Source organism: Patella vulgata, chromosome 1 (assembly GCF_932274485.2).
Source record: "Patella vulgata chromosome 1, xgPatVulg1.2, whole genome shotgun sequence".
Taxonomy (NCBI): domain Eukaryota; kingdom Metazoa; phylum Mollusca; class Gastropoda; family Patellidae; genus Patella; species Patella vulgata.
In genome coordinates, this window is record NC_065879.2 from 93,975,904 (window position 1) to 94,002,575 (window position 26,672).

General features: G+C 35.6%; 3 protein-coding genes across 3 annotated transcripts; all 3 read right to left on the reverse strand.

The window, feature by feature from the left end:
- Positions 1-1,306: 1,306 nt before the first annotated feature.
- On the reverse strand, positions 1,307-8,128 carry LOC126817072 (zinc finger protein 260-like). Its single transcript, XM_050543861.2, has 2 exons — positions 7,815-8,128; positions 1,307-4,767 (listed from the first exon to the last, which is right to left on the reverse strand). Exons 1-2 carry the CDS (start codon positions 7,815-7,817, stop codon positions 2,479-2,481), a joined length of 2,292 nt encoding a protein of 763 aa, XP_050399818.1. The 5' UTR covers positions 7,818-8,128; the 3' UTR covers positions 1,307-2,478.
- Positions 8,129-11,593: 3,465 nt separating this feature from the next.
- Positions 11,594-19,619, reverse strand: LOC126817877 (zinc finger protein 501-like). Its single transcript, XM_050545052.2, has 2 exons — positions 19,520-19,619; positions 11,594-14,997 (listed from the first exon to the last, which is right to left on the reverse strand). The coding sequence occupies exons 1-2, from the start codon at positions 19,520-19,522 to the stop codon at positions 13,612-13,614; spliced, it is 1,389 nt and encodes a 462-aa protein (XP_050401009.1). The 5' UTR covers positions 19,523-19,619; the 3' UTR covers positions 11,594-13,611.
- Positions 19,620-22,103: 2,484 nt separating this feature from the next.
- On the reverse strand, positions 22,104-26,334 carry LOC126818544 (zinc finger protein 675). Its single transcript, XM_050546009.2, has 2 exons — positions 26,202-26,334; positions 22,104-24,566 (listed from the first exon to the last, which is right to left on the reverse strand). Exons 1-2 carry the CDS (start codon positions 26,202-26,204, stop codon positions 23,535-23,537), a joined length of 1,035 nt encoding a protein of 344 aa, XP_050401966.1. The 5' UTR covers positions 26,205-26,334; the 3' UTR covers positions 22,104-23,534.
- Between the last annotated feature and the right edge of the window lie 338 nt (positions 26,335-26,672).

The following is a 26,672-nucleotide window of genomic DNA, read 5'->3' on the forward strand; positions in this document are numbered from 1 at the left end:
TTTTTTTAACATTGGTACACGAATCGTGTACCATAATGCGCTTCAGCCCCAGTTGTATTGAGATACTCGAGGGACGAGGCTAGACACATTGCACCAAATCAAATGGAGTTATGTAGACTAGAATAACTAGACGCTAGACATTTGCACTCGATTGAGATTGCTGACTTATTTCGCCGAACATAACTGATTTGAAATTGGAGTAAAAACGGAAACCATTAAATGTAAATCAGTTTATATACATTCATATTACAGTATTATATGCGTTGCGACCCACTTTTGTGAATTTCTAGGTCCCAAATGTTAGCGATTTAGCTCCTTTAATATCATGGGATTTAGCTGTTCAATATACTTGTTCGTCTCAAGACCATAAACTCTGTTTATCAATCTAAAGTCAATCGGATGATAACTTTGGTTACTAGAGCATCCACAAGATTTTTCAAAGTGAACAAGGGCCATAACTCTAGCAGTAATTATCGGAAATCACTGAAAATCAATAGGCTTCTTCTTCTCATAAACACTATGTATAAATTTTTCTTCTTCTCATAAACACTATGTATAAATTTAAAGTCAATCAGATATTAACTTTAGCCTCTAGAGCGTCCACAAGGAATTGTGGATGCCGGACCGACAGATGGATGGGGGCAACGACAATATACGGCGACATTTCAATGTGGGCGTATAAAAAGGTATAAACTTGCAGTGATGGATCATGATGTCAGTGGGCCCCGAGGCAGTATAGCTGTCGGACCCCAGTGACATGAATTGTGGATGCCGGACCGACAGATGGATGGGGGCAACGACAATATACGGCGACATTTCAATGTAGGCGTATTAAAAGGTATAAACTTGCAGTGATGGATCATGATGTCAGTGGGCCCCGAGGCAGTATAGCTGTCGGACCCCAGTGACATGATGACATCCTAGCGGGGGGTTCGAGCTGAAATGATGGTCCGTGGATTTACAAGACCGCTACCTGTCAACCAGAAATAATATTTCGTTCTTCGGGTTATGAAAACATTTCTTATATCAACTTCCTGCTACAAACCCACTCAAAATGGAATCGATGATATCTATTTATTGTATGACCGATGCCCCTTCCTAATAATTTCAAAACTCATCGAAAAAAGGACACTTTTTTATCGCAAAATTGCTGGGCCGCTTCGGGGCTCTGGTCCGAGGCATTTGCCTCTGTTGCCCTCACCATGACCCGTCACTGTAAACTTGATATATTCAGGTCATTACCCCCCCCTCTTCAGTCTCCTCCACAGCCAGCCCCCTACTCCTAAATACTGAGCGTTCTTGGTGCACACCTTTCAACGAGTACGGGTGGTCATCTAACTTGAACTCCTCCGTCTCAGTCGATAGGGGGTTGGATGGCCGAATGGTTAGCATGTGCGCTCTGTAACAAAAGGCATGTCGACACAAACTAGGTCATTTCGGGACTAACATGGTTTAATTTTATTTCAATAATTCGCTTGCGCATAGGGATCTTTAGCAGTGGGAGGAAACCAGAGGACCCAGAGAAAACCCAGGAGGTTGGACAGACGACCCTACTCCTTGTCACGTACAACCGGGGATTCGATACCACGCCAGTCACCTCAATGACAGACTTTATGATACAGCGCGCATGCTAATTAGTGAAAGCGATATATATAATAACAGACATCTTTCATTGCTTGATAACATTCATTAGGTTTATTAACTGCAACGTTTCACTGCTTGATAACATTCATTAGGTTTATTAACTGCAACGTTTCACTGCTTGATAACATTCATTAGGTTTATTAACTGCAACGTTTCACTGAGAGAAATGGGGTTTAATGTCCACTCGACACAAACTAGGTCATTTTGGGACTAACATATGGTCTTTAGCAGTGGGAGGAAACCAGAGGACCTGGAGAAAACCCACAAGGTTGGACAGGCGACCCTACTCCTTGTCACGTACAACCGGGGTATCGAAACCATGCTTTATAAACGTGAAGGACTGCGATCCCAGCCTTGGGCCATCCAACCCCCCACCCTATATTGAACATATGTAAATGATTTAATGCCATAAATAACATCAGTAATTGATCTTAATCAGTCCTTATTTACAGAGTTTTCTCTGGTGACACTTGACAATTACAGAGTTTCTTCTGGTGACTCCTGGCATTTACAGGTGGTGACTCTCGACATTTACAGGTGGTAACTCCTGACATTTACAGGTGGTACCTCTTGACATTTACAGGTGGCAACTCTGACATTTACAGGTGGTGACTCCCGACATTTACTACAGGTGGTGACTCTCGACATTTACAGGTAGTGACTCCTGACATTTACAGGTGGAGACTCTCGACATTTACAGGTAGTGACTCCTGACATTTACAAGTGGTGACTCTCGACATTTACTACAGGTGGTGACTCTCGACATTTACTACAGGTGGTGACTCCTGACATCACAGGTAGTGACTACTGACATTTACAGGATTTCTTCTGACATTAGTAAGTAAGGGTTTTTCCTCTAGTATGAATTCTCTTGTGTTTTTGTAGAGTAGCACTGAAGGTAAATGACTTACCACAAACATCACATTTAAAAAGTTTTTCACCTGTATGGATTTTTTTGTGACCGTGAAGAGTACTATACAAAGTAAATGATTTACCACAAACATCACACTGAAAAGGCTTTTCACCTGTGTGAATTCTTTTGTGGATTGTTAAAATACTGTTCTGTGTAAATGATTTACTACAAACATCACATTTATAAGGTTTGTCACTTGTATGAATTTTCATGTGTGTGTTTCGATTATTGTTGTGTCTGAATGATTTACTACAAACATCACATTTATAAGGCTTTACTCCAGAATGAAGTTGCTTGTGCCTTTGCAGACCACAGATCTGTCCAAATGATTTACTACAAACATCACATTTATAAGGTTTCTCGCCAGTATGCGTTCTTGTATGTTTTTTAAGGTTCGAACGGTTTGTGAATGATTTACTACAAAAATCGCATTTAAAAGGTCTTTCTGCTGTATGTGTTTTTGTGTGTTCTTGTAGAACCCCAAGTCTAGAAAATGATTTACTACAAACATCACATTTATAAGGTTTTAAACCAGTATGATTTCTGATGTGAATCTGAAGATGACTATTTTGAATGAAGGATTTATCACAGACGTCACACTTATAAGGTTTTTCACCAGTGTGAATTCTGGTGTGCTTCTGTAGGCTTCCATGGTGTGTGAATGATTTACTACAAACATCACATTTATAAGGTTTTAAACCAGTATGAATTCTCATGTGCCGGTGTAAGTCATAACTTTTAGAAAATGATTTACTACAATCATCACATTTATAAGGTTTCCCTGCAGTTTGATTTAATGATTTACTATCATCATCACATTTATAAAGTTTATCTCTTGTATGAGTTGTCTGGTGTGACTCTAGGTCACTCTTCTCCGGGAACGATTTACTACAAACATAACATTCAAAAAGGTTTTTTCCTGTATGAATTTGAATGTGCCTTTGTAGACTACAAAGCTGATTAAATGATTTACAACAAACATCACACTTATAAGGTTTCTCGCCGGTATGTATTCTCATGTGTCTCTCTAAGTCACGCTTTGCTGTGAATAATTTACTACAAACATCGCATTTAAAAGCTCTTTCGCCCGTATGTATTCTTGCATGTCTGTGTAGACAATAAATTCTAGCAAACGATTTATTACAAACATCGCATTTATAAGGCTTATCTGCAATATGAGTTTGTGTGTGTGTCTCTAGAGCTTTGTTAGTATTAAATGATTTCCAACAAGCATCACATTTATAAGGTTTTATCCCAGTATGAATTCTCATGTGTGACTGTAGAATACGACTACGACTAAATGATTTACTACAAACATCACACTTATATGATTTTTCTCCAATATGAATTCTCATGTGTTGCTGTAAATCACTTTTCTCTGTGAATGATTGACTACAAACATTACATTTATAAGGTGTTTTTTTAGTATGAATTCTCATGTGCTTCTGTTGACCGATTTTGTTTGTGAATGATTCACCACAAACATCACATTTATAAGGGTTTTTTCTAGTATGAATATTCATGTGTCTCTTTAGAGTACGGTTATCTGTAAATGATTTACTACAAACATCACATCTATAAGGTTTTTCACCTGTATGAACCCTCCTGTGTTTCTGTAAACACCAGTTCATTGAGAATCGTTTGCTACAAAAATCACATATAAAGGGTTTCTCGCCAGTATGAATCATTCTGTGCCTTTGTAAATTACTCTTCCTTACGAATGAATTCAAACAAACATCACATTTGTACGTTTTTTTGGGTGTCTTTTTACCTACTTTCTTTCCAGTATGAATCTTTTTGTGCCTGTGTAAGTTACCCTTCTTTATGAATGATTTCATACAAACACCGCACTTGTATGTTTTTTTTGATGTCTTTTTATCTGTTTGTCTCTGAGAACTTGTCTCATTATTTTTCGAAACATGTATTATTTCACAGTGTTTTTCTAAATCAAATTCTAAATTAAACTGTTCATTACATAAATTACACTGATAAACAGTTTCAATATCATCAGTTTTCTCTTCTTTAACATGACAATATCCATCTACATCATCAGTTTTCTCTGCTTTAAATTGAACATGACAATATTCATCTACATCATCAGTTTTCTCTTCTTTAACATGTATTTTATTGTGTTTTTCTAAATCAGCATATTTTTGAAAAATCTCATCACACACAGTACATTGATGAAATGTTATAACATCATTAGTTTCCTGTAATATATAAAAGTTATAACATCATTAGTTTCCTGTAATATATAAATTTATAACATCATTAGTTTCCTGTAATATATAAAAGTTATAACATCATTAGTTTCCTGTAATATATAAATTTATAACATCATTAGTTTCCTGTAATATATAAAAGTTATAACATCATTAGTTTCCTGTAATATATAAAAGTTATAACATCATTAGTATCCTTTTTGTAATATTTAAAAGAGAGAGAGAGAGAAATGAGGTTTAACATCCACTCGACACAAACTAGGTCATTTCTGGACTAACCTATGGTTTAATATTCATTTCAATAATTCGCTTGCGCATAGGGGTCTTTAGCAGTGGGATGAAACCGGAGGACCCAGAGAAAACCCACGAGGTTGGACAGGCGACCCTACTCCTTGTCACGTACAACAGGGGATTCGAAACCACGCCAGTCGACTCAATGACAGACTTCATGATACAGCGCACACACGCTAACCATTCAGCCATCCAACCCCAATCGTAATATTTAAAAGATATAACTTCATTAGTTTAGAATGGGGGTTAACAGGCCTTCACGTGAATAAATTCTTAGAGTAAAAAAAAGCTCTCCTGAAAAAGCTGTCCTGAATCTCTTTGAGGAGAGCTATTTTAGCATTTGTGATAAGAAAAGAGATTTTAATCTATTTTGAAACCAACCGGCCAGAATTGAGTCAAATGAAGCCCCGGTATGAAATAGGATAATTAGAAGCTAACGTTCGCCAACGTTAACATTTATACAACAAGACTTCAACAAAAATAATTTTTGGTAATTTGTTAGGAGAATTTCGTGTTCTGAATGTGCTAATATATGACTTAAAGTTCAAGTCAGTAATATTCCTGAATAAATTACTGTCTTCGTTTATTTGATGGATAAATGGACATCATCAGTCGATCAAAATTAGGATTTTTCTACTGCAGCCAGTATCAGAAAATGCAATAGCTAAATAAGCTGATACGACACCATGGAATTTCTTCATATTTAAAACACAAATTATTGTTTTTGTCTATCACGTAACTTTCAAAGTTTTTATTCATTCGTGGATGAAAGAAAAACGGCACAATGATCATGTGACAACCATAATTGAAATTGCTTTATATTAATTAAAAATTCTGTATGACTATGCCATAGCCATAAGGATAATTCCCTGTCAGAACATGTATAAAATAGAAAAGAATAAAACTAAAACCCTATTTAAAACTAAATCTAGCCATGCTGGTATATTATCTAAATTCCAATTATGCTTGTCACATGTTCTCGGTAATCGGAAAGCGTGGAGATCAGGAGATCCTGACAGAAATATATATTATTAATGTCTGTTTCTCGGGATATCTGGTGTTTTATCAGGGATTATTCAATGACTATTTAAATTTAACTAACAACGGGTCAGTGAAACCATAAAATGTATTAGCACAAATTTACCAGAACGCCGACAAATTTAAGGATTTACATTGTAATGAACATTTAATAACATTTTATAAATAATAATCTCAATCATATCGCCTATGCTAGAATTTACCACAGCATAACTGCAAAACTGTCGTAAAAAGTAAAAGCTGAAGCAAACACGGACTGCCACGGTAATAAAAATAGCCCAAATTGCGCCGTTGTCCACGTACACACGTATCAAAAAGTTATGCCTTTTATATACATGTAGACGTATGAAATGCATAGGTAATAACTTTTCAATATATCATACAGTCGTTCAGGGCGACTGGGCTTGGGATTAGGTCAATAATTCAGAAATGCAAGATTTAGTTGTAAATATTGTCCCAAGTCTACCCTTATACTTCATTTTTTCATAAGAATGCTCACTTTCTAAAATAATGCCCTTATTATAGAAGGTTATGGCAGAGCCGTGGGAAATTTGATGAATCAATTTTAGTTATGGTTGACATGATGGCAACCATTGGGAATACGAATAACTAAAGGATCGAAAGGAAAACAAATTTCGATGACTTTATTACTCCAAGAGGAATCTGTAAATTTTATACTTATGACAGTACCACCAAACGCAATTAGAACCAGATTAATTGACACAGAAAACCATTGCACGGACCGTTTGTCTAACTACAAATATAAAAATTGCACGTTCAGTGACGGAAAATGACAACAGTATATTTGTTAAATATGAAGAAAGGTAGCCGTGCCTTGTCAGCTAATTTTTGCTACAGCATTTATAAATTTTTGGTGCCATTGTAGAAGAATCCTCATTTCAAGCACTGGTCATGATCCAAGGCCTACTAATACTAATTAATCATGCAACAAATAATTAAGTTCTCAATGGACGTTGTGTATTTTCAACTACGTGTGAAGAGCGACCGAATTATTCTTCAACAAACATCGTCTTCTATCCCGATATAAAACCTCTACAAAAACAGTACATATACGCAATCCATAAAAATATTGTACAAAAATGCATTTCGTTTCGCGTAAAACAGGGATCCTCAAATTTTAATGCGGAGGATATGACGTCAAAAAAAGGTCAAACTATCCCAACATTGAGACAGAAAGATATGTTGGTGTATGTGTATTGGATAAACCCGTTTCACTGAACGTTTGTTTGTCAGTAAGTGTCATTGTTGTTCAGAGATGGATCACACAATAAGGTAGGACATGCATTTAGAATTTATCGACTGACGCCTTTCAGCTCATGGCTATTTGATGGGCCATTAATTCAGTCGCAGTTTGCTCCAAATAAGTACAGCTTCAGGAACCTTGAGGTTACGTGTGAACGAAACCTTGAGGCACTCTGGAGTAACAGAAAGGGCGTTAATTAGCGACAATTAATTTGGCATAACTCCATAATAATTGTTGGACAGCCCTATCCAGAAATAACAGAATTAAAGCCATACGGGATAGTTGAATTTTTTGTTGTCATAGGCCTACCCGTATTTGCATAAACATAATGTCAAATGTGTATGTTTAATTATGATGGTTTTATATTTGACAACAATTACAATCACATCAGCTACGCTCTAGTCAGGCAATGTCTGTTACATTTTACTATGGCGATACTTACCATTATTCTGCAACCGTTAACCAGGTAAATGTTCAATCGTCTCGTAAACTGTTCCGCTAGGAAGATTTGTTTTGGGTTTGGGGGTTATAAATGCACGCTACTGGATCCTGACCGATCTGTAGAATATCTGCCAGTGTTTATACCCACAATTCTAACCCTAACCCTTCAGAATAGTTTTAGTCACAATCCACCGCTGTTACAGCTTCAATTTGTACGTTTGACATGTAATTTATAAACCTAACCCGAACCCTAACCCTAGAGAAAGATATTCTCCAGATGATACAATGATGCAGTATTATTTGTTGTGCATTTGTTTTTTCAGAGGTTCATTTCCGGTATAACACGGATACGGAAATGAACATCTAAAAGCTAAACACGGATCCGGTTGTATATTGAATAGAATACTGGATCTAACCAATCGAGCAGGTCTTTTCCAATCTGTTTCACCCAGGTATTACGAAAGAAAGTCTTCTATTAGCTCCGAAAAAAAAACCCCGACTACTTTGAACATGTGACGTCACATTACGCGAAGTCAATCATTGGATCTATGGCGCGTGCATTGTTTACATGTACCTTTACCGAGCGGATCTCTCACACGTATTCCAGCAGCCGGATTCGAAATGAAGTTATCAAACATATTCCTAGCGCCAATAAAAACCTATATATAATTATCACGAAAATAATTGTTACCTTTATATTAGAAAATAACATTTTAAGACATATTAATGCAAGGTAGCCTATATATTATAGACAAAAAAACAAACCTATTACCTTAAACATACTAAACTATCGCACAATAGGCTAACTGGGCAAGCAAAAAAGTGTAGGTCAATTTTGCATCATAATTAAAGCACTCAAACCAGCTTTGATGGCAAAATGTTTTTTTTTTTTATTTCACAGAGATAAATAAACTACCAGAAGCCCCTATGTTGGTTTTCGAGATATATTACCGTAAACATACTAAAAATATGGGGGATTCAGGTTTGCCAGTAGGCTCACTGTGCACGCAATATGGGAGAATCGGATTAGGTTAGGCTCACTTCGCAAGCAATTACTTTGAAGATCTTTATTTCACAAATCGACAGATGCATAAGGTATGAACATGCCAAATTTCTATGTTGGCGTATTGAGTTATATCATCGCAAAGTTCCTAGCAATGGGATTCGAGGCGAGGTTCGTGGGTTCAATAAACAAAGGGTAAGACCACGCTGTTGTTGTTTATTTTTGTGCTGGAAAATAAACCTATTTTGCTGATCAAATATTGGCTTTTAGGTTTTATCGATTGAAGTGCTTGACCACGATTGGGATTTATTGTTTCGGTTTAATATTGCCATTTTAAAGATTTTTATGTAGCCTACATATCTGTATCATTAATTGTTATTGTTGTTAATTTTGTAGTTCTTATTAAAATCTTACCAACTTCACAATGAAGACTGTAGTGTTTAATTACTCAAATATAAGCTTTTTGTCATGCAAACCATGGGATCTGAATCTAAAAACACTCATTTTTTTATCATAAATTTATCTCATACACTTAAAGAAAATAAAGGAGAGAGAGAGAAATGGGGTTTAACATCCACTTGACACAGACTAGGTCATTTCGGGACTAACATGGTTTTTAATTTTATTTCAATAATTCGCTTGCGCATAGGGGTCTTTAGCAGTGGGAGGAAACCAGAGGACCCGGAGAAAACCCACGAGGTTGGACAGGCGACCCTACTCCTTGTCACGTACAACCGGGGATTCGAAACCACGCCAATTGACTCAATGACAGGTCTTATGATAAAGCATGCACGTGCTAACCATTCGGCCATCCACGCCCCCAATAAAGGACAGTAGTAAGTACCACTCCATGTAAATTGGGGTTCAATTATGCATGCAAATTGGCATTTTTATAAGGGAAATTATGGATTAAAATTTTTCCATGTGGGTGGGTTGTTGTTCTTAGTGTTTTAACGTCCGCTTCCACTGAAGGCGATATCGCAGACATGTTGTCTTTATTTTTATTATTATCTTAGTGTACGCGCAGGGGTCTTTCCTGTGGGAGGAAACCGGAGGAAACCCACAAGGTTGAGAAGGCGCCCCTATCTCCAAGCCACATACACTCACACCAGGGATCGAAACCACAGTCGCAAGCCAGAGGTGACCGGCCAGCTAGAGATAGAAGCGCGGCACTCTAGACAACTAGGCCATCCCAACCCCCAATGTAGATCAGCTACTCAGTATTCCACCCCATCCCACCCCCCATGTGGGTGGGAATACTGAGTGGGTGGGGTGGGGTGGAATACTGAGTAGCTGATCTAGTCATAAAGAAAGAAAGAAATGGGGTTTAACGTCCACTCGACACAAACTAGGTCATTTCAGGACTAACATATGGTTTAATTTTTTTTCAATAATTCGCTAGCACGTAGGGGTCTTTAGCAGTGGGAGGAAACCGGAGGACCCGGAGAAAACCCACGAGGTTGGACAGGCGACCCTACTCCTTGTCACATACAACCGGGGATTCGAAACCACGCCAGTCAACTCAATGACAGACTTTATGATACAGCACGCGCATGCTAACCATTCAGCCATCCAACCCCCCAACATTCTGATGAGGACATTTTGCAGATCAATAGATATCTGTTGTTGAGTTTCATATCAAGGGTTCTGATAGTGTAAACATCCGACCCGAACAACTACACACTGTCTTAGTGTAAACATCTCACCCGTAGAACTAAACAGCTGTCTTAGACATCCCATCTGAATAACTAGACAGTTGTCCTTGTGTATTAAACATCCCATCCAAACAACTACACAGCTGTCCTTGTCGAGTCCTCTGTCCTACACCACTGACAAGGGTAAACCACAGCAGAAAATCCTGAGAATTTTTCTCTGCTAACATCAGGATTAACACCAAACCACCAGATTAACGAGCCAGTGTCCTACTTTCTGAGCAATGGCTACTCTAAAATTTGGGGATTGAATGGCTGAATGGTTAGTGCATACGTGCTGTATCATAAGGTCTTTCATTGAGTCAACTGACATGGTTTCGATTCCCTGGTTGTACGTAGGAGTAGGGTCGCCTGTCTTACATTCATGGGTTTTCTCCAGGTCCTCTGGTTTCCTCCCCCTGCCAAAAAGACCCCTACGAGCAAGCAAATTATTGCAATCAAATCGAACCATATGTTAGTCCCGAAATGACCTAGTTATGTTCTGAGTGGACGTTAAACCCCATATCTCTCTCTCTTGCTCCAAAATTTATCTGTATGGCATATGCTCATATTCATTATGCAAGTCGGTGCAGCAAGTTGGTGCAGAAGATTAGGGGAGAGAGAAATGGGGTTTAACGTCCACTCCACACAAACTAGGTCATTTCAGGACTAACATACGGTTTAATTTTATTTCACTAATTCGCTTGCCCATAGGGGTCTTTAGGTGTCACACAAAAAATTTTTTAATCTTTGACAGCTTTTAATAAGAAACTTTACAACACATGAAAATCTGGTAACCATGAAGTAATTATCAGAAAACATTAGAATTTGTTTTGATTGTTTGTCTCATGACCTGAAACAATTTATATTAACGTTGGCCTCTAGAACGTCCACAAGATTTTTCAATGTGATCAAGGGTGATAACTCTGGCAGTAATGGCAGTAATTACCGGAAATTGTTGAAAATGAATAGGATTCTCAAGACCTTAAACACTGTGTATAAGTTTAAAGTCAATCAGATATTAACTTTAGCCGAAGAGCTTCTACAAGATTTTTAAAACTGATCAAGGATCATAACCAGGGCTTGCCAAAATTTTAAGAAAAACCTGTAAAAATAATCAAAATATTGACAAGTTTATTGCCGAAACAAACCCAACAATGTCAATTATGTCATAAATTCGTCTGTCAAACTGAGATTCACCCAGCTGCACGCGACATTTCCTCCTTAAATTTGACTGGCTAATGAAGTTACTCGCAACTTGTGTTACTAAAAATAAACTTTAGACCTGAACGTCATGACTGGTTTTCCTACGAACACCAGTAACAAACACGTGATAATCGAGTCTAAAGTAAAGAATGTTTACATCCGGCATTTGGCATTCACGCTAAATGAACACGTTTCAAACTAATATTTATCGGTATTTCTTATTTTATCAGAACTTCGTTTTTTATTCCATTGAGCAGTTGTATAATTATCAATCGAAGCGTAATAATGGCCAAAGGAAACCCGATTGTCCTATCCACATTTATGTCGTGGGGTTTTAGAAATCCATACGAAAATTGGTTTTAAAGAAGAGTATGACTGTCAAAAACAAAAACCGATGGTCACACATATTTACTGCAAACTCTGTGCCAGGAATAGCAATTTTCTCATGATTTTAAATTGAAACAATGTAACAAAATGTGTGCTCACGCAAACAACATTTTGCGTGAGCAATTTTTATTGCTCGCCTTGCTCGCCCAAAACTAAATTTGCGTGAGCAGTCATCTGCTCGCCATCAATTTATTCGTGGCCAGCCCTGATAACCCTGACAGTAATTATTGGAAATTGCTGCAAATCAGTAGGCTTCATTGTCTGGTGACCATAAACACTGTGTATACATTTTAAGTCAATGGGATATTAACTTCAGTCTCTGGAGTGTATGCTGGAGGACCGACAAGGACAACGACAATGGGGGCATATAAAAACATAAACCCCATTCAAAATATCATAAATCCGAGAAAATACCATCAAAATAGAATCTTTTCGCCAATATCAGTCTTGTCGATATTGTCACGATTCCATTTCTTAATTTCATGTGTCTCTAAGATTTCTACTTTTGTTTCAGTTATTGTATTATAAACGTGTGATCAGAAACAGAGCTTGCATTGTCTATTATTTATCGGATATGTGTGTGTGGAAAAGCTTTATTTAAAGTGATATCGCAGACAAGTTAGGATATGTGACATATGTGACTAGTTTTTACATGTTGTAGGCTGACATTGAGGAGATTAAAATGTTCAACAATAGAGAAACCACGAGTTAATCACGTAGATTGAGTTTATAATCACTCTTATTCGATTGATACATAGTTCGACAAAGGAGAAGCAATGGCTTCTGCTCCGGATTGCATTGATGAATTGTCCGACAAACGATTAAGTCAACTAATTAAGGTAGATTAAGTCAGTCAAATAATTTTGGAAAATTGAATATTATTCATCATATCTTGATGTCCATTTGGGCATATTCATGGTTGGACGGTTGAGATATAGCAGGCCTAACAGTTTATAAAAACATCAATCATTGAATTCCCACAATCCTCATTTACAGGGTTTCTTCTACAGGTGACTCCTGACATTTAAAGTGGTGGGGACTCTCGACATTTACAGGTGGAGACTCGACATTTATACAATTTCTAATTGCGACTTTTCACATTTTCTTCTGACATTTTTCTCTAATATGAATTTTCAGGTGTTTTGTAGAGTAGTATGCCTCGAAAATGATTTACCACAAACATCACATTTACAAGGTTTTTTTTTTTGCTTGTATGAATTCTCATGTGTGCCTGTAGATGTCAACTTGAAGAAAATGATTTACCACAAACATCACATTTACAAGGTTTTTTTTTTGCTTGTATGAATTCTCATGTGTGTCTGTAGATTGCCCTTCAAGGTAAATGATTTACTACAAACATCACATTTATAAGGTTTTCTCCAATATGAGTTATTCTGTGTGTCTTAATATATCTTTGTTACTATTAAATGATTTCCAAAAAGCATCATATTTTGGGGGGTTTTCACCCGTATGTGTTCTAGTGTCTAAATGATTTACTATAAACATCACATTCATAAGGTTTCTCCAGTATGAATTCCCATGTGTCCTTTTAAGTCACTCTTCTCTAGGAATGACGTGCTACAAACGTAACATTCAAAAAGTTTTTCTTCCGTATGAATTCGAAGGTGCCTTTGTTGGGTACAAAGCTGAGTAAATGATTTACTACAAACATCACATTTATATGGCTTTTCACCTGTGTGAATTCTCATGTGTCTTTGTAATTCATGCATCCCTGTGAATGATTTACTACAAACATCACATTTATAAGGTCTTTGTCCGGTATGTGTACTTGTATGTTTGCGTAGACAATAAATTCTAGAAAACAATTTCCTACAAACATTACACTTATAAGGTTTTTCACCAGTATGAATTCTCATGTGTCTATCTCGGTCCTGGTTACTATTAAATGATTTACTACAAACATCACATTTATATGGTTTTTGTCTTTCTCTGGTATGAATTCTCATGTGTTGCAGTATACTTATACTGTAACTAAATGATTTCCTACAAACATCACATTTATATGATTTTTTTCCAATGTGAATTCTCATGTGTCTCTGTAAGTCACTATTCTCAGTGAATAATTTACAACAAGCATTACATTTAAAAGGTTTTACACCTGTAGGAATTCTCATGTGTCTCCGTAGATGAGCTCTTTCAGTAAATGATTTACTACAAACATCACATTTATAAGGTTTATCACTAGTATGAATTCTAATGTGTCTCTGTAAGGTACTCTTCTCAGTATAAGATTTCCAACAAACATCACATTTATAAGGGTTTCCTACAGTATGAATCTGTCCGTGTCGCTTCAGTTTGTTACTGTTTGCAAATGATTTACTACAAACATTACATTTATATGTTATGTTTCCAGTATGCGTTCTTATGTGTCTCTGTAAGGTACTCTTCTGTGTGAATGATTTACTACAAATATCACATTTATAGGGTTTATTTCCAGTATGAATCAACCCGTGCCTCTGTAGATTGTTAGTGTTTTTGAATGATTTGCTACAAACATCACATTTATAAAGTATTTCGGGTGTCTTCATGTTGATTTGTTTTTGAGAATTTGTCTCATTATTTTGTGAAATCTGTTCCATGTTCTCATATTTAAGATGTATTTCACAGTGTTTTTCTAAATCAATGTCAGATTTAAATTCTTCATCACATAAATTACACTGATAAACAGTTTCAATATCATCAGTTTTCTCTTCTTTAACATGACAATATTCATCTACATCATCAGTTTTCTCTTCTTTTACATGACAATATTCATCTACATTATCAGTTTTCTCATCTTTAACATGCATCTTATTGTGTTTTTCTAAATCATCATATTGTTGAAAAATCTCATCACATACAACACACTGATGGAAAGTTTTAACATCATTAGTATCCTGAAATATATAAAAGTTGTAACATCATTACTTTCCTGTAATATATAAAAGTTATAACACCATTCATTTCCTGTAATATATAAAAGTTATAACATCATTAGTTTCCTGTAATATATAAAAGTTATAACATCATTAGTTTCCTGTAATATATAAAAGTTGTAACATCATTAGTTTCCTGTAATATATAAAAGTTATAACACCATTCATTTCCTGTAATATATAAAAGTTATAACATCATTAGTTTCCTGTAATATATAAAAGTTGTAACATCATTAGTTTCCTGTAATATATAAAAGTTATAACACCATTCATTTCCTGTAATATATAAAAGTTATAACATCATTAGTTTCCTGTAATATATAAAAGTTATAACATCATTAGTTTCCAGTAATATATAAAAGTTATAACATCATTAGTTTTCTGTAATATATAAAAGTTGTAACATCATTAGTATCCTGTAATATATAAGATAGGTTGCCAGACAAAAAAGCATATGCCCACAGCAGCTAAGTCATTCGGGCAGTCAACAAGTGTTGTAGCATATTATTTCCTGTGTCAGTAATGAGAACATTAACAACACATGAAAATCTAATTACAAGCCATAACCCATTAAGTAATTATCGGAAATCATTAGAAATTGTTTTGATTGTCTCATGATTGTAAACGTTTTTTTTTATTATTTTTAGCCTCTAGAGTGTCTACAAGATTTTTTAAAGTGATGAAGGGCCATAACTTTGGCAGTAAATATTGGTAATTGTTGAAATTGAATAGGATTCTTTGTCTCATGACCTCAAAAACTGTGTATAAATTTAAAGTCAATCAGATATTAACTATAGCCTCTAGAGTGTCCACAAGATTTTCAAAGTGATCAAGGGCTATAACTCTGACAGTAATAATCAATGCCGTCCTGTTGTGTGTTTGTTTGTAGCTCTGATTACCCTTGCAAACTCAATTTTTAGCCTCTAGAGTGTCTACAAGATTTTTTAAAGTGATGAAGGGCCATAACTTTGGCAGTAAATATTGGTAATTGTTGAAATTGAATAGGATTCTTTGTCTCATGACCTTAAAAACTGTGTATAAATTTAAAGTCAATCAGATATTAACTATAGCCTCTAGAGTGTCCACAAGATTTTCAAAGTGATCAAGGGCTATAACTCTGACAGTAATAATCAATGCCGTCCTGTTGTGTGTTTGTTTGTAGCTCTGATTACCCTTGCAAACTCAATTTCTTTATTGATGGATGAAACATCTTTAAAATAGGTTAAACATACCCAGCCCAATGTAGTGAAACCATAGGTTGCATGTCGGTCGTATATGCCGGTCTGGACCGAGTAGTGCGGAAAATGACCGTAACTAGATCTGACCCATCGATCATTTTGCACGCCGGAAAAATAGCCTTGTTTTTCAAAACCCAATTTTCAAACATGGTTACAATCGACATCCACTAGGTAACTATAAAATTGTATGGCCAGTGCAGAATAATGTGCACGTATAGAAGCCACATAATTTACGAACTCAGCCATATAAGATGAAACGAAATTTAGGTAAGCATGGAAGAAAAAAATTGAAATCTTTAAAAAGTTGAGAATCTTCAGTCATTTATTGCTTGGCCTAGCCAAATTACAATAATTTAAAATCAAATTTTTTCAAAAATCCCAATTTTTTCCATCTTTTATGGCCAAGTTCGTAAATTTGTGTGTTACCCTTTCAATGAAGTCTGTCAAGTCGGTTGGAAGACGGGGACGTATTATTTTAATGTGTTGTGTCGCTCATACTGGTTCTAGCGAGGTTAAAGATACATTATGTAAGATTTAGATAAAGAATTAGCCATTCTTGGTATAATAGTTCGAAAGTAGATGATGTAAAATGAATAATTTGAAAATTTCATTCAAATTACTCTATTGCAAGCAAAGATATTTGCCTTTGAAGGTTTGACAGACATGTGCAATAATTTCAACCACCGTACTGGTTGATCGAAGCTAAGTCTCGGTCCTCCATATTTGATTAAATCAAAGTATCGCTGAACCATTCTAATCTATTTAATATCGGAGAAATCTGATGCCATCGAGAGTTGATTAAGGCCTGGATCAGTTAATTAATGTCTAATTAATACTTTAGAAAACATTTCAGGCCTAAAGAAAGACCTGCAATAGGCAGATTTAGCTCTTGCCTAATGCATGTATAAGCAAGGTCTTATTTTCTCACTAAGATGATCATTTATATTGCTCAGGTGTTCACAGTGTCTGACACGCAACCGGTTTGCAGTAAAAAGTTGCCCAGTAAAATTGACTTGGAAGCGATTAGATTATCGACAAGGATTCGATAGGACAGTCTCTGAATGAGTGTAACGAGACCTACGTTCAGAGCTGAACTAGCTTCTGATATCCAATATTTAAGACAAAATTAACATTTTACCATTGGTACACGAATCGTGTACCATAGTGCGTTTCAGCGTCATTTGTAACAAGTGACCAGAAAGAACGAGGCTAGACATATTCCACAACTCCTGTCACACGTTGATGCCATATCTTATCTGGAAAGCATGTGCAATAGACTAGAATAACTAGACGCTAGAAATTTTCGGTTGAGACTCATGCCGTATTTTGCTGGACGTAACTGATTTTAAATTGAGTCAAAACGGAAACAATTGAATGTAAATCAGTTTATATACAATTGTGGTAGTTGGTAGTGTCATCCGATGTGCATAAAGAATTTCAAACCAGTCGCCCAAACTCATCAATTTGTCTACTTGCTTGGCATAGGCGAGCCTATCAACTATCGCGCACGTGCATGCTTCGACTATAAAACTGGGCGCGTATCATCAGGGTATATGATAAGGAAAAAAAATTAATTAGCAATTATTGGATGTTTAAAAAAAAATGTGAAATGAAATGAAATGGGGATTAACGTCCTACTGTTCTGCTCCTAAACTGGACTAATGATGACAGGCATACACCATACAGTGTTCTATGAGGGAAATTTTGCCCGGGCAGCGGCACTATTGCCTACTCTTATATCGAATTCCAACTGCCAAGGGATCTTTTACGTGCATTCTAATATATACACGGGACCTCGGTTTTCCGTCTCATCCGAAAGACTAGACAGCTGTCCTTGTCTGGCTCTCCGTTCTGCACCACTGATAAGGGGAAACCACGTCGGAAAATCCAGATGAACTTTCTCGGCCAATGCAGGGATCGAATACCCGACCTCCACGCTAGCGAACCAGCGCCTTAACCATCTAGCCGCCGTGGCTCCTAAAAAAAATGTGCTAATCAATCTGAAAATTGATTAGCAGTTCCTCTTGATTGAATATCAAATAAGTAAGTTTTCACCGTATTGTATTGAACGATCTCTATAGGTCATAATTTCTACTGGTATACAACTAATGTTTATGTGTGTATATGGGGGGCTTTCGTTCCCTTTAATAGACTTCAACTACAAATAGTTTTAAGTTTATGTTATGTAGCATATCGTGTTCTGAATACAAAAAAAAAAATAGGTGCACCTCGCTATTTTTCGTATTCAATTCCCGTACAGTATTCAAATTTACGTCTGAAAACATTTCGAGAAAATTAGGTGTTTTCGTAATGCTATAGAATTAGAATGAAAGCGTACCGACCCGTAGGCTACCTGCTTCAAATTTACGCCAATAATATTCCTCCAAAATTACGTGTTTTCATTTACACGGCAGAAAATGAAAGCAAAATATCTGTGTATCATTCATCGGGGGAGTTTCAGTTAGTAATTCCCGAGGTAAGGTAACCTTATCATATGTAAGACACAGACCGGTTGTCAGAGTCGATAATCGCCTCATATCAACCAGATAGTGTTGATTTTCATTTCTTTCATATTTTGGCTAGATTGTTTGAGCGCATTTCTTACTCTTAGATAATAGTTCTGATTTGGGTATAATTTGTATCTACTTGTCGCTTCGCTGTGGGGATCGCTGAATCGATCCACGTACTAAACCATATTGGAATTTGGTCACTTAATTCGTGAGAAAGAATTCAGTGATTTCGTTTTTAATGGTGTTCTAGTAGTTTAGATATTGCGTTCTACTGTCAGACACTGGAGATATAGGCATCGCAGCCTTTTCACTTGATTTGTGAGGATGGATTCGGTGATTTCGTTTTTAATGGTGTTCTAGTAGTTAAGACATTGCATTCTATTGTCAGACACTGGGATATAGACATTGCGGCCTTTTCACTTGATTCAAGATTTCTGTTTAGTATTTCGGGCAAATCAATCATTTGAAACATTAAGGGCACACGTCACATTTCCAGAATCCATTGTTGTTTAATTTATAATAAAAAGTATCAAATTATATCTTGTTTATTGTTTGTTTCATGACATTAGCTGTCGCTGCATCCAGTATCCGAACCCTGTCCTACTACACAATCATATTACATTGTTATATGCGTTGCGACCCATTTGCCGATTTGGGTCAATTTCTTGGTCCCAATATTAGCGATTTAGCTCCTTTATAACACAGGGAAAGGAACTATATTATACCAAGACTCACCATTATTTTGTAAAGTTCTGCTTCAGTTGACCTAGTAAATGGTCAATCGGCAGGTATACTATTCTGCTACAGTTAACCAAGTAAATGGGCAACGAATAGGGTAACAAATGCCAGATTGCCGTGCTACACGACTTTAAAACGAACATTAGGCCTACATTTTACCTGTGTGTTATTTTTTTTAATATATTTGGTTAATTTTGTTGTTTTTTCGTTATCTACAGGCCTACAGCGTGTTACTTTTATAAAAAATCATTTTGTTGTTTTCGTTGACGACGGTCCAAATCTAGAGATATTAAAATGACATCAATGGTCTATTATCTGAATTATGAGTTATTCTGTTGGGTAGATTCACCTCTTGTTTCAATATAAAACCATCTCCATGTTTTTCCGGAAATAAATTTCTGAAAGAAGTAGAAGGGGGTTAGATCAAAGGTCACAAGATGTAAACAGGGCGAGCTAGCGCCGGTTCCATGACTACTCGGCCCAAACAAAAAGACTACTCGGACCAATAAATTATTGTTTTAATAAATTGTGTTTGTTTTAATGTGACTACTCGGACCAATAATAAATTGTTGTTTTAATATGAATATTTTATCCGCGGTATTTGATCATAATGAAGCACATCAAAGATCAATTAACAGAACAACCATAACTGACTAGTGATTAATTCGTATGTACATGTGTTGATAATGTACTCACCCGTGTTACAAACTAATAAAGTAGATGAAGCACATCAAAGAAATATAAAATGTATAATTATTTTTAATTGGTGTGATTTCAGTAATGTCCAACTTCTGAAGAAATGTGGTTTGATTTATGGTCCAAGCGACTTGGTGAGATTCATCAGACTGGGCCAATAAAGACGGGCATATATCATGGGCATATAAAAAATATTTAATAAATTGTTGATGTAATAAATATGAATATTTTGCTCACATCTAGTAAGGAAGATATTGTTAAATTATGTATAGATTCACCTATAAATTATTCGCCCCTTTTGTATTATGATTTAATAATAAATAATATTTATTCAAAATCTGTAATTTATTTTTTAAGTGAATAAGTGAAGCTAAATAATGGTCCAAGAAGCGGCCCGTTGGGTTGGTCCGAGTAACAAATATAAATATTGGTCAAAGTGGTCTTCCAATATAAATTGATTGGTTAGAGTATAAAGAAGAGTTTTGACCCTTCGTACTGGAGAATGTTCTCGTGGTCGGGGTTTGCTCACTACACTTATTATTTTAGCGTTTTCCGAGATTCTATCCGGATTATTGCCCTTATTGTTAAAATTGTTTGACGTTCTAACTCATGACGTCAACTGGCAGACTATCGCCATTGAGGAGACGACGACTGTCAAGATCGGTCGCATTATTTCTGTTACGTCTTTTTGGTATTCATGATTGTTTTCAAATTTGAGTCTGTGTCACTACAGGCCCGGGACTGTACAGCGCAGTGGACGCTTACGGCTGACCTTGATTTGATATTTGTTTATTTGGTGCAATGTCTATTTTCTGACTTGTGCACAAGTTTATCTTGTAGATTTTTGTTTTACGTGTAGTGCGGTCCTCCTGCACTTACTATTAGGTAGGTCCGAGTGGTCTTTTAGGTTGGTCTGACTGGTCTTTGGTCCGAGTGGCCCGGGTACCCTAGCGCTAATCCCAACCCTTACCCTAGAGCCCTAACCCTTACCAACAATCTTGTCAACAATCATGCGGTCTAACCTTATTACATCTCAGCGACCATGACGAAATCTTGGGGCGGCCTTAAGAAATAGACGTAGCCGAATAGAAGGACTCGGATTATCAATTATTTGCCCATTGACTTCAATGTTAAATTGCTGTAACATCACAGGCTACATGTAGCTTTATATTCAACATTTCGTTGGTTCCAATATTGATAGGCACACAGGGGACCGCATTTGGCCGCTCCTCATCATAATTTTGTAAATGGCTGACAGTTTAGATATTTTGTAAATGGCTGACAGTTTAGATATTTTGTAGAGGGCTGACAGTTTAGATATTTTGTAGAGGACTGACAGTTCTGACAGTTTAGATATTTTGTAGAGGGCTAACAGTTTAGATATTTTGTAGAGCTGAGAGTTTAAATATTTTGTAGAGGGCTAACAGTTTAGTTATTTGGTAGAGGGTTGACAGTTTAGATATTTTGCTAGAAGGATTTAATTAACAAAATTGTTGAAATAAATTAATTGGCTTCTTTGTCTTACAGAACAACAGATACTAATGTCAATAAGAGAAGAGAGAAATGGGGTTTAACGTCCACTCAACACAAACTAGGTCATTTCGTGACTAACACATGGTTCAATTTTATTTCCAAAATTCGCTTGCGCGTAGGCATCTTTAGCAGGAAACCGGAGGACCCGGAAAAAACCCACGAGGTTGGACAGGCGACCCTACTCCTTGTCACGTACAGCAGGGGAGACAATTTTGATACCAACATGGTTTCATTTTATTTCAGTAATTGGCTCGCATGTAGGGAGGGGTCTTCAGCTGTGGGAGAAAAATGGAGCTCCTTGTCACATACAAACATTTTTAACCATGTACTATAATTTTATTGAAAAAAACGAAAGGTTTACATTTTAAAAAATTAGCACGATTTTAATTTTCAAAATTTATGTTTACATGTATATATTATTATGGGTTATTGAAACAGCATTACCCCCTCGAGGTAATAGAAGTTGGGGTAAATAAAGCTTTGGCAATTGATATCCAAAATTACAGATTGAACATTCATGGAAACGTTTCTTAGATGATTGTTTTATCATTTTTGTTAAGGATAATGTTTTATTAAATGAGTCGTATCTTATTCTAAACTCACTAAATGAAAGTTTAAATTTTATAATAGAAAAAAACTTGAAATGGTGACATTACAACAGATCTATATTTAAAAAAAATACTGACACGAACCAGTATTTAGATTTCAATTCACATTTACCACAGTTATTTAAAAGTGAAAAACATAAATATATTATGAACAAAACAAATGTGATCAACAGTCTAAAACAACCTCTGAACTTGAGACAAATTCTCACTTCCTCAAAATTTAATTCAGAAAATAAAAAAACCTACTGTTTCCAAATGTGGTGATGAAAGATGTTTAACTTGTAAAATGATAGTCCACGGAAGCCCCATTGAAATAAATCAATCCAATGACAATCACAATATGTAATCTATCTCATTGTATGTTATGGTTGTTTAGGGAAGTACATTGGTAAAACAGAAGGGCAACTAAACCTTCGAATGAACCTTCATAGATCGCAAATTAAGATTCCAAGTAATCGAACCATACCTTTAAGTGCACACATCGAAACATGCGGAGGTGGAAAATTCAACGTATTTCCCTGGTAAAATTGAATTTTTTAAATAAAGATTTACTTGAATGTAAAGAAAATTATTTTATCAAAAAGTACAAACCAGAATTAAATAAACCGGATATTATAGTAAGAAATATGTACATATTACTATTAGGTTGTAATTGATATATTTATAGAAACGTCAAGCTCGTTGTGTCTATTGTTCTACATTATTCTTCATAAATAAACATGGCCTGAAGATGTCCAGTAAAAACAGAAAGCGATAGCCGTTAAATTAGTATTATGGTGTCTTTCTTTAATTTAGTTTATATCTATTCTTTTGTTTTGCTAAATATTATAATATTATGTAATTTATTTGTAATCAGGAGAGGTGTTTATATAGGCTTTGCCTGTTTCCCAGTCCCCTCAATTTCTGAATAAATATTGTTTATAAAAAAACAACAACAGGGAGAGAGAGAGAGAAATGGGGTTTAACGTCCACTCGACACAAACTAGGTCATTTCAGTACTAACATATGGTTTAATTCTATTTCAATAACTCGCTTGCACGTAGGGGTCTTTAGCAGTGGGAGGAAGCCGGAGGACCCGGAGAAAACCCACGAGGTTGGACAGGCGCAACAACAGGGAATTGTAACCATGGCATTTTACTCAGTCACAAAACCTCATGATCTAACGTGTTAAATTACTAGATATGTTTTTTCTCTCCGTTATGAATTGTTGTTGTTTTGTGGCGATGTAGACTACCATTTTGTGTGAATGATTTACCACAAACATCACATTTATAAGGCTTTTCACCTGTATGAATTTTTTCGTGGTGCTGTAGATTTCCTTTTAAGGTAAATAATTTACTACAAACATCACATTTAAAAGGTTTTTTTCCAGTATGAGTTTTCATGTGATTTTCTAGGTTTCCATGGTGACTGAATGATTTACTACAAACATCACATTTATATGATTTGTCGCCAGTATGGGTTCTTGTATGTTTTAGAAGATCAACTCTTCTGGTACATGATTTACCACAAACATCACATTTATAAAGTTTTCCTGGTGTCTTTAAGTCTACTTGTCTCCTCCTGTGATCCTGTAAGTTACTCTTCTGTGTAAATGATTTACCACAAACATCACATTTATAAGGTTTTACACCAGTATGAATTCTCATGTGCCTCTGTATATTGTTATTGTGTTTGAATGATTTACTACAAATATCACATTTATAACTTTTTTCTGGTGTCTTTATGTCTATTTGTTTTTGAGAATTTGTCTCATTATTTTGTGAAATCTGTTCCATGCTCTCATCTTTAACATGTATTTCACAGTGTTTTTCTAAATCAATGTCAGATAAAAATTCTTCATCACATAAATTACACTGATAAACAGTTTCAATATAATCAGTTTTCTCTTTGTTAACATGATAATATTCATCTACATCATCAGTTTTCTCATCTTTAATATGACAATATTCATCTACATCATCAGTTTTCTCTTCTTCAACATGACAATATTCATCTACATCATCAGTTTTCTCTTCTTTAACATGACAATATCGATCTACATCATCAGTTTTCTCTTCTTTAATTTGACAATATTCATCTACATGTACATCATCAATTTTCTCTTCCCTAACATGTATTTTGGAATGTTTTTCTAAATCATCATACTGTTGAAAATTCTCATCACATACAACACACTGATGGAAAGTTTTAACATTGTTAGTTTCCTGTAATATATAAAAGTTATATAACATCATTAGTTTCCTGTAATATATAAAAGTTATAACATCATTAGTTTACTGCCATATATAAATGTTATAACATCATTAGTTGCCTAAATATATAAAAGATATAACATCATTAGTTTCCTGTAATATATAAGATAGGTTGCCAGGCAACAAAACATACGCCCACAGCAGCTAAGTCGTCCGGACAGTCAACAAGTTTTATAGCATATTTTTTCTTTTGTCAGTAATGAGAACATTTACAACACATGAAAATCTAATTACAAGTCATAACCCATTAAACATACATTATGAAAGACCTAAATCTGCCTATTGCGGGTCTTTCTTTAGGCCTGACATGTTATCTAAATTATTAATTAGACATTAATTAACCTATCCAGACCACAATCAACTCTAAGATGGCATCGCTAGCCTGCGATCTATAGTGAATTATGAGCCGATTTACTGCATAACTCTCCTTCACGATTTAACGATTAAATGGATAATCGAGACTGTTGTTTATCGTACTGACTTTAGTAATGATGATCAAGGATAGCCGGAAATTTCAACCGCTTAGTTCTCTGTTCATAGTGGATCAATTTGAATGAAATTTTTAGAAATTTGCCATTACATTATCTAGTTTTTAACTAGAGTGTCCACAAGATTTTTCAAAGTGATCAAGTGTCGGAAATTGTTGAAGTTGAATAGGATTCTTAGTCTCATGACATTAAAAACTGTGTATAAATTTAAAGTCAATCAGATATTAACTTTAGCCTCTAGAGTGTCTAGAAGATTTTTCAAAGGAATCAAGGGCCCTAATTCTGACAGTAATAATCGGAAATTGTTGAAAATCAAAAGGCTTCTTCGTCTCATCAGATGTTAACTTAGAGCATCCACAAGCAATTATGAACATCGGACCCCCGTCCGGTCGATAGGGACAATGGCAATATACGACGAGGGCGTATAAAAATGCTAAGATATACTAATGTGTTTGTTTTTAGCTCTGATTAATCTTGCAAACACAATTTCTTTATTTATGGGTGAAAAATCTTTAACTAGAATTTTTGTATTAACTGGCATTCTTAAGGTAGCTAAGTCTCTAACTGAATATCATCCAAAGTCTTCCACGTTGAAACCCGAATTATTTGTCAATTCAAATCAAAATTGATGTTGTGATCTTACCGGGAAAAGCTAGGCTTCTGATATCCAATATTTAAGACAAAATAAACATTTTACCATTGGTACACGAATCGTGTACCAAAGTGCATTTCAGCGTCATTTGTAACAAGTGACCAGAGAGAACAAGGCTAGACCATAGAGGTGTGCATATATACACCGCCATGGGCTAGACATATTCCACAACTCCAAAGACATACTATTATCTGGAGAGCATGCACAATAGACTGGAATAACCATGACACTATAAATTGCAATTCGGTTGAGACTCATGCCGTATTTCGCTGGACATAACTGATTTGAAATTAGAGTCAAAACGGAAACAACTGAATGTAAATCAGTTTATATACAATCAGATTACATTATTATATGCGTTGCGACCCATTAGAGTCAATTTCTAGGTCCCAAATATTAGCGACTTAGCTCCTAGGGTTAGGGTTCCTAACACTTGTCAAGACTTACCATTATTCTGGTACAGTTAACCAAGTCAATAGTCAACCGTCAGGTATACTGTTTTTGTTGTGGTTTCATAGAATGGCGAATTCTCAGAAAGAAAACGAAGAATAAGAATTGTTAAGAGTTATTTGGGGTTCACAAGTTCATTTCCGGTGTAGGCCTAACACGGATACGGAAATGAACTTGTGAAAGAATCAAAACACGAACCCGGTTGTATATTGAATACAATACTGGATCTAACCAATGGAAACAACCCAAACGACACACCATTGACGCCAGTCTTGCACACTGATTAGCAGTGAATATTCGCAAGGCCGCTACATTCACTGATAAGGATGACATCTATGCGACTTAATGAGCCACAATTATTAACTTTTTTCCACCGACAAATTAAATTCTAAAATATTTTTTTACTACCGTATTAGAATAATAAATAAAGACGTTTGAAGTATTTGTAGGTATTTTTTTTCCTATTTT